At 37.3% G+C, this 9,023-nt stretch overlaps 1 protein-coding gene across 3 annotated transcripts; it reads left to right on the top strand.

Annotated features, from left to right (window-relative positions):
• Positions 1-711: 711 nt before the first annotated feature.
• Positions 712-7,834, top strand: LOC105171106 (transmembrane and coiled-coil domain-containing protein STS1). Of its 3 annotated transcripts, XM_011092122.3 has the most exons (16): positions 712-869; positions 978-1,245; positions 1,325-1,406; positions 2,168-2,671; positions 3,640-3,805; positions 3,925-4,077; positions 4,289-4,386; positions 4,594-4,685; positions 5,022-5,092; positions 5,189-5,324; positions 5,752-5,811; positions 5,922-6,004; positions 6,511-6,587; positions 6,710-6,780; positions 6,929-6,986; positions 7,323-7,834. In XM_011092122.3, exons 2-16 carry the CDS (start codon positions 1,001-1,003, stop codon positions 7,443-7,445), a joined length of 2,019 nt encoding a protein of 672 aa, XP_011090424.1. In that variant the 5' UTR covers positions 712-869; positions 978-1,000; the 3' UTR covers positions 7,446-7,834. The 3 variants fall into 3 exon arrangements, 2 of the variants coding, with proteins under 2 accessions (XP_011090424.1, XP_088741233.1); XR_002287805.2 differs by having other exon boundaries at positions 769-1,245; positions 6,710-6,846; positions 7,323-7,404; XM_088885107.1 differs by having other exon boundaries at positions 773-1,245.
• The last annotated feature ends 1,189 nt before the right edge of the window (positions 7,835-9,023 follow it).

Genomic DNA, 9,023 nt, shown 5'->3' with positions numbered 1-9,023 from the left:
AGGAAAGAAAATATAATGATGTGTTGTTCATTACACTTCCTGTAGTTGTTTGGCCTGTAGTGGGTATGTTGCTCATTGCTTTAGGTTAACTTCACACCCCCTCTCTCTCTCTCTCTATATATATATATATATTATATTTTTTTCTTTATAAATATAAAATATATATAAATATTAAATGTGACTAAATTTGTTGGTATTAACAAAAAAAATTGAATGAAAATGGATATATACTCTTAATTGACTTTATTATTGACTTGTTTTTTCTAATAAAACCACTCTTATAACAGTGAAAGATGCCTCATCACATGCATTAACGTGTGAAGACATATGGGTCTAATTTGATCATAAAAATATTTATTTGACTTGTAATAAATCAATAATAAGTCAATTGAAGGTAAATATAATTTTTTTCTAATTTTTTGTTAATATCAGTAAATGTTGTAATTTTGACTAACGAATAAAGTTATTTATTAGATAAAAATAAATTTTAGAAATATTAGAAATAATTTTTCAAATTATAAAAAATCTATGTATATTTACACTAAATCTAAAGATAGGGGAATGTAATCGTTAAAAACACATTTGAGAGAGTGGTGTGATATTACGAGTGACATTTAATATAATTTTTAAAATTACAATATAAAAAATATATAATTACATCAAATGTTAGAGAGGAGAGTGTAATAATTATTCCTAAAAAGGAAAATGCATATTCCAACATCACATGTACGAACAAAGAACACATCACATGTATTGCTATACGACGCCGTAGTGCTGCCTTAATTCCTTCAACAGTTCAACTGTCGAAGAGCAAAGGGAAAGGCGAGAATGAAAAACAAGAACGAAGACTGAAAGAGCCGCCCGTCCGAGTAAAATTTTTCAGCGGAGTACCATATATCTAATATTTGATAAATTGCCCGAGTGATTTCATTTCTGGGATGCAAATATAATTCATGCTTTTGCTGATTTTGAGCTAGAAATAAGGAGCGGAAGAAGGGGGATGTCGTCATCTTCGTCGACGTTGACGTCGACGCAGAAGTACGCTGCCGGAGCACTGTTCGCTCTGGCCCTACACCAGGCTCAGCTCCACCAGATTCACCCTTTGGGGTTTCCCTCCCACGACGACGACGACGGCAGCGACCCGCCGGAGGAACGCGTCAGCACTAGCAGTAGTTCTGATTTTGTGTCTGATGACCCCCAGCTGTGGGTTCACCAGTCCGCCGGCCTTCTTCGGCCCGTCTTCAAGTACCAAACATTCTTCTTTGTTTTTGTGTATTTATGCAAGTATATGCGGAAATAGGTGACTTTTGGTATGTAATTATAGGTTTCTAGAAATTGATAGCAGAGCTTGGGGGGCGCTGGAGGAAACTGTGGCGTACTCACCAGCCAAGCATCATGTTGGAGCTGTTAGTTCTTTTCTTTCTTACATATTGTCTTCTCATTTAATTTCTATCTGAAGGTTTTGATCTTACTAGTTTGTTTTTCCGCCTCAAGAGCCTGTTCTTCAGAAAATAGGTGTGGTAATGCGCAGATTTACATTTTGGAGTAAAAGCAATGGATTATTTCGATTTGGCAGAAAATGGGCTATGCCAAATGTGGTTGAGTTAGTTGCAAACTTAATCCTAGGAAATATTTCATTAATCGATGTCGAACTTTGTTGTTTCAAGATTTTTGTATCATATAAATATACATAGAACTCGTTGGGTTGTAAGTGAAGTTCATGTTACTATTTAAGGGAATCGGAATACCGATCTTGTTCTTGCTGATTGTGTATTCTTAGTCAGCAGTGCATCTTTATTTTAAGCATGCCAGAATTTCAGATAGAGCAATCCAAGTTTGCCTAACAAAGTTCACGGCATTTTATTTTTAGTATTTTACTTTTGGGAAGTGTACTTTTTTCTGAAGGTCATCCTATTTCACAAGCCTGGGACCATCATTCTTTTGTGATAAATTTATGCTCTGCATGGCATCATCCATAATATCTCAATATTTGTAAAAGTCCTCTTGGTGTGGTGTTAGAAACTTGAGTGTATGGCTTGCTATGTGCATTAGGAATCCATAGCTGCTGAGGTTACTGTCGAACTTATATAGTTTATCAAGTGCCGAGGATATGTAGCAGCATGAATGGATATGATATCTAATGATGAAACCATTGCTCTATTATCAGTTTCTAAGGTTACTCTCTGAGGAAAGTGGCAACATATCTGAAGAAATTGTTGATAAGGAACTGGCTTTAGCAGCTGCTATAGATGCTATGTGTTTGAGCATGGAAAAGAGCCCTGATGATTATAAGTCCAAAAAGGAAAAGCAGCGTGAATATGAAAATGCTTGCAGGGAGAAGTTCGCACCTCCCGATAAGAAGCTAGAGTCAGAACCTAGAGAGGGTAATACACCTAGTGATCGTCGGCAGGAAATAAATGCTATTACATCTATTGTAGAGGAAGCCCCTGCAGAATCCATGAAAGAGTCTGCTGGAAAACCACTGGAAGAGGTAACAATGCTTAGTTACCCAAGGAAACTGACAGTGCTATATGAACTTCTTTCAGCTTGTCTAGCTGATACCCCTGAAGACAATAAGAAATTCACCAGGGGAAGAAAGGGCTATGATGCCAGGCATCGTGTGGCATTGAGGTTGCTAGCTACCTGGTTCGATGTCAAGTGGAAAAAAATGGTATGTTTTCACGCTTGCGCGCATGTTTGATGTGTTTAGCTTTATTCCATTAATCTATTTTAAGTCTGTCTTTGGGACTTTTTGTGGGATATTGTTATATGTTAAACTGTTAACGGATGGATTTCGCAGTGCTTTGCACTATCCCTTATGGATTAGCCAAGGAATGCATGTGTAGTAATAGCAACTTACGGCTGAAGAGTAAAGAGAAGATGTTAACTGTGTGCCTCATATTGTTCTCATTGTTGGAGATGTTAGTGATTCTCTGGAACTATTTGGTATTTGGTTCCGTCCAAGTTAAATTGAACTGCATATGTGCAATTAAATCTTTGAAACACAAAGCAAAGAAATACATTTAGGTCACTATAATCCGTAAAAACTGCTATCAGGCTGATAAAATTGCCTAAAAGCTTACTCAGATTGGAGAAGAAATATCTCATGCAGATACTGGATACATATGAGTAAATCTTGGTTATTCTTTACCCTATGTTTTTTTACGTATAAGGATGTTTATGCAGTTGAATTTAAGTGTAGGAATATTTTATTCTTTTCTTAAGTTCCCTGGTCATTCTTCTGGGAGGAAATCAAGAATTGATATTGAATTGACAGCTCTTCCTAAGGAAAGTGTGTCCTGTTATTGATGTTTTCCCTTAATATTCTAAGAGCGAAATACGTGAGGAAATTAGGCTGTTACATCTCATAGTTCCATCTCAGAAATATGCTTGTCTTGGTCTTTGAGTTCTCATTTTATCACCCATCTCAGAGAATGTTCACATTGACGCACACTCAAATTAAATCTTTTGACTTCACGCTAAGTCATGTCTACTCCTCTTAGCTCCAAGCTTTATCATCAGATGCTGTTGACAGATCTTTGCTTTTTTAACTGCCTGTCTTTTATACTGATATGACTTTGGATCCTTTCACATGTTTGCTATTATTTCATAATGAAAAAAGAAATGATCTTTTTGCAGGAAGCCATTGAAACCATGATTGCTTGTTCTGTGATGGCTCTTCTAAAAGTGGACTCATCGAAAGAAGTAGCCGGTTCACCAGAAAGCTCATGGGCTAAATTGAAACGTGGAGGTATCATTGGTGCTGCTGCTTTAACTGGAGGAGCCTTGATGGCAATCACTGGAGGTATGTCATACTCTATCTTTCTTATTGTTTTGCATTTCCAGGTGACCAGCAAGCTTCTCAAATTTTTTCCGTAAGTTGTAAGTTTTGGTTGTGGGTTTGTTTACATCATATTTGAACAGGTTTAGCTGCTCCTGCAATTGCTGCTGGATTCGGTGCTTTAGCACCTACATTGGGGACTATTATCCCTGTTATTGGAGCAAGTGGGTTTGCTGCTGTTGCTACTGCTGCTGGAAGTGTTGCAGGTTCTGTCGCAGTTGCAGCTTCATTGGGTGGTAGGTACAGGATGCAGTTTAATTTATTTAACTACATTCAGCCACAGCAATGGAGTTTCTTTCTGAGTTAGACCTTTCTAGGGTGCATTTGCTTCTTCAATCCTTGCTTGCTTCAGGGGAGCAATTTGAATGGGCTCTCTACATTAGAAAATGATTGCATATATACTATTTTGTTATCCATCTATATCTTGTTAACTTTTAATTGAACCAGCTGCTGGAGCTGGACTTACAGGGAGCAAAATGGCTAGGAGAATTGGAGAAGTTGATGAATTTGAGTTCAAAGCAATAGGGGAAAACCATAACCAAGGAGTGAGGTTTTAGCTTTGTGTAAATTAGAAAGTAAAGAAAAGCTTTGGATATATTTTCATGCCTTATCTTCCTTTTGTCTTGTTAATGTGAATGGGTCATTGCTGCTGAGCTTATAGCAATGCATTAACTGTTTTCTTTACCTTGTTATGTTGCTGAAATGTGTCTATGTGCCTTTGCGTCCGTTTCCTCTTTGTGGTTTCTTGTCAGCGATTAGGGGTTGAGATTTCAGTATCTGGATTTGTTTTTGAGGAAGAAGACTTTGTAAGACCTTGGGAGGGGCAACATGATAACTTGGAAAGGTAACCACCTTGTTCCTGTACTTTCATTCTCATAAGTGATGTAGAGTCTCATCTTATACTTTTCCTTATTTAGATTTCACCTTGCAGTAGTGGTTGAGTATAACAAATTTGACATGCCTATATTTCCTTTATCTTCAACAAAGTTCTAGAAGTTACTACATTGGTTGGGTCCTGTCCTGATAAAGAAATTGAATAACTTGGCAAAAAACCAATAAACACCAAATTCAGCGTTTCACAAGTCAGTCTTCTCACAGCATGGATGGTATAAGTTTACAATGTTCACCTAACATGTTTCATGATGTTGACATTCCTTTTTTAACTTGTAATCTTTTTAAGGTATGTACTGCAGTGGGAGTCCAAGCATCTGATCGCTGTAAGCACCGCTATTCAAGACTATCTTACTTCAAGTAAAGGATTTTTTCATGCAGCTGAATATGAAGCATTATTAGCTATATTCCCTGGAGATTGCCCAATAAAATAAACATGGTTACTTCTTGCTGCAGGAATTGCCATGGAATTGATGAAACAAGGTGCTATGATGACTGTACTAAGCAGTCTTTTGACGGCACTGGCCTGGCCAGCAACGTTGCTTGTTGTTACGGATTTTATTGACAGCAAATGGTCAATTGCCTTGAACAGGTTTTCCTTCTTACTTTACTGTCAGGAAGGTACTTATGAATTATGATGGAAGGGGGAGAAACTACAGACTAATATTTATATTACCTGATTTGTCACAGTAAGAAAAGAAGGCTGGAAAGATTTTCAGATATCCTCTAGCTGGGTTACTTTTGATACCAAGATTGAAGTTATATGTTGGGAAACAAGTCTCGCCAAAATAATTTTCTTTATTAATTTTCCTTTCCCTTTATTTATTTTACTTTTATTGTTTGCTGGTTGGGGGCTTGAGATTCTATTAGCTGGATGTGTGTAAATTTTAGCATTTGACGGAGTCGTAGATAGGTTCCAGCTTGCTATTTTGTCTAAATACTTCATTCACGGTTGTCCTTTCTCTTCTAACATTATTTTTCTTGTTTGAAAAACTCTGACCTGCTGCCATATTTTGTAGGTCTGATAAAGCAGGGAAGCTTCTTGCTGAAGTATTACTGAAAGGATTGCAAGGGCAGAGGTAGACCAACTGAAAAAGAAACCACAAATAATTGTTACTCAACTCCATTCCAATAGATTGAGGTTCCACAGATATTCCATTTAAATTAACGGTCATCCTCAAATTTCCAGGCCCGTGACACTTGTAGGTTTCTCTCTTGGAGCAAGGGTGATCTTCAGGTGCCTCCAGATTTTGTCTGAAAGTGAAGCTAATGGTAAGCGTTCTCTCACAGTGTAGGACTGCAGGGGAAAGTAAAGATGACCATCAGAGATTGCTTGCGGCATTGTTCTTATGTGAAGTTTGCATTCTTTTATTTCGATATTGATTCAGTGAATGTAACTCAACCTTATGAGTACGATCCTCTGCTAACTTTGGATTCTCAGTCAGATACAACTTAGTTTCCAACTGTACATTCCAATATCCAAAATGCTGTTCTTGCCGCTTTGCAGATCAGACTTTTCTAATATATTTCCCAACTCTACTATTTCGGTCCCTGGGACAAATTTGACTTTTGTTTTTCTCTTCTTGACTGATTTACTCTAAATGACAACCCCGACCATCAAACTACTGGCAGCGTGTGTTTAATTTTGTCTAATGTTTCAGATTTGGTCATTCTTCCTTTGGCGATTGGGATTTGGGGGGGGGGGGGGGTGTTAGGCATATTAAGGGAATTCAAGTGACATGTTCTGCAAACTGATTCTTGTTTTGGATTTTCCTCAGCTGGAATTGTGGAAAGAGTTGTTCTTCTTGGAGCTCCCATAGCCATTAAAGACATGGACTGGGAAGCTACTCGAAAGGTAGTCGTAAACGACTTTTTGGCTCATAAAATCTTATCTTTCTAATTTTTTCAAGTAATAAACACCCTTCTCACTTAGGGTCTCAATGCAGTTTGGAGATGACAGTTGTCTATTCTCTGCAGGTGGTGGCTGGGAGATATGTGAATGCATATTCCACAAATGATTGGATGCTTGGAATTGCATTTCGTGCGAAGTATGCATCTCTTACAATTCGAAACCAGAAGTTTCAAATATTTTTCACTATTCTTCTGAAATGAAAGTGGGATTCTCTTCTTGCACATTCTTTTACATATTCCCCTTGAACTTTTGATTTAACGTTGCCATGCTCTACGTTTCCACAGTCTTCTCACCCAAGGATTGGCTGGAATTCAACCCGTCAATGTCCCTGGCATTGAAAACGTATGTCATTTCTACAGTGCTTCGTATTTGATCTTTTGCTGTTTTTAATGATCATTTTATGCTACAAAATGGTAAATATAATTACGTTTACACCCTTGAGGTTTAGGCATATTACAAAAATCTCCGTTGTTTTCCTTAAAATTACACTGCATGGCCCACGGTCAAGAAATATGCATGTCAAACATGATTACACCGGCATCGATGTAGTTTTTCAAAAACGAGGAATTCCTTTATAATAGTACGTTTAAACCTGAGGAGTGTCAATGCAATTATTCCAAATAGTCATACGTACAACTTTTGACTTTTCCCATGCCCCTTCCCGTTCGACCCAAACAGGTTGACGTAACTGAAGTCATCGAGGGTCACTCCTCTTATCTATGGAGAACACAGCAAATCCTAGAACAACTCGAGCTTGATACTTACTATCCCGTTTTCAACCGGAAAGTTGTGAAATCATAGCATGTGTTGCAGTTTCCACCTAGTTGCAAAAACAAAGAAACAAGGGATTTTCCGAGTGAAGCTGTATATAGTGCATTGTTAACCGAAGGAAACTATTGTTGCTGCTGTCAAGATTCCTAATTTAGACGTGAATGTTGCTTATGATCAGTCATAGCAAATATGTCTGAACGTCTGCATAAGTTCATATCAGGAAAGTCGACTGTGGCCAAACGGAGCATTCAAGAGATTTCTCTTTCTCTGGCGATTGTCGACATTTAGGTTTGCACATGTTTGCTCATGTTGTCATGAATGTTGTAAGTTCCCTTTACGTTTTATGATGTACGGACTCGATGTATTAACAGAAACTGTTGTTTATCAGACAGCAAATGTATGATCGTTGTTGTACTGTGCCTCTGTTCTCATTTCTGGACATCCGCGGGATCTCGCAATATTTAGACTTACAAATGCTATTTTTGGATTCAAAATAAAGTACATTGTGTATGGATTGATAGATTTCATGGTTAAATTTTAAAATATTTTATAATGATTTTGTGGAGAAATAGCATTTTTGGTCCTATAATTTAGAATCTTTTTTCATTTTTGATACCGTTGATTACAGGATTCTTACTTTTGGTCCCATAACTTCTAAAAAGTAGCATTTTTTATTCCATAACCACTTTTTGTTAAATATTTAGAGAAAAAGGTCACATGGTTGTTAAGTACATGGGATCAAAAGTGCTACTTTTTAAAAATTATAGGACAAAAAATAAGAATTTCATAGCTTATAGAACAAAAGTATATAATCCGTAACTAATGGGATCAAAGGTATAAAAATCTTAATGATCACATGCCACGTACATAACATTTTTTATTAAAATATCTAACGAAAAGGTGTCGGGATCAAAGAGGCTGCTTTTTTAAAGTTATAAAACAAAAAATAAAAATCTCATAACTAATGGGACAAAAAGTGAAAAGACTTTAAATTAGCGAAAGTGTTCTTTCCATAATTTTGTTTGGAAGATCACTTCTTCAATTGCCAAAAACACGAATGAGCTACTCAGCCATCCTAAACAAAGTAGTTCTGGGAGCTAGGCTGCTAGGTACGAGCATTAGGACTATAGCGTAAAGTACTGGGACTACATGAGGCCTCGAACCAACGTCCGAATCTAGCTTTGTCGTCCATCAAAGAGGGGCCAAGGCTTCCCTTTGCTATTACCTACTTGTCCGTACCTTATCTATTCCTATATTCCTTTATATTTATGCAGCGAACAAGTCACCTTGAGTGTTTTTAGATGGAGCAATTGTCGGGTTCGTCTAGGATACTCTTGCTAAGTCATAAGTAACAGTCTTATTTCACACTTACTCCTTAGCAATCACAGCCATCTCGTCTATATAGGACGGTAAATAGTCCACCTTTGACGTCTTTTGTTTCGATTCTGCTCTAAGGAAAGCTGCTCTAACCCCATACGGTCTCGTATCCAGCTTTCTATATACTTATCATGATCACATATCGAATAGCAAAGACAACTCTTAAAGTTAATTGCCCCCAGACTCAACTTTTAGGGTTCGTTTGGTTAGGGCGAAAAGTTGGTGTATAAG

Source organism: Sesamum indicum, linkage group LG9 (genome assembly GCF_026168435.1).
Source record: "Sesamum indicum cultivar Baizhima isolate 11 linkage group LG9, ASM2616843v1, whole genome shotgun sequence".
In the NCBI taxonomy this organism is placed as follows: domain Eukaryota; kingdom Viridiplantae; phylum Streptophyta; class Magnoliopsida; order Lamiales; family Pedaliaceae; genus Sesamum; species Sesamum indicum.
The sequence above is the reverse complement of the archived record's forward strand: the minus strand, read 5'-3'. Positions and strand labels throughout refer to the sequence as shown.

Bases quoted from the DNA above. Each gene is read 5' to 3' on its own strand.
- LOC105171106 (XM_011092122.3), top strand. From the start codon at position 1,001: ATGTCGTCATCTTCGTCGACGTTGACGTCGACGCAGAAGTACGCTGCC. The intron at 1,407-2,167 runs GTTAGTTCTTTT...CTCTATTATCAG, and splicing joins CCAAGCATCATGTTGGAGCT to TTTCTAAGGTTACTCTCTGA. The intron at 5,812-5,921 runs GTAGACCAACTG...TCAAATTTCCAG, and splicing joins AAAGGATTGCAAGGGCAGAG to GCCCGTGACACTTGTAGGTT.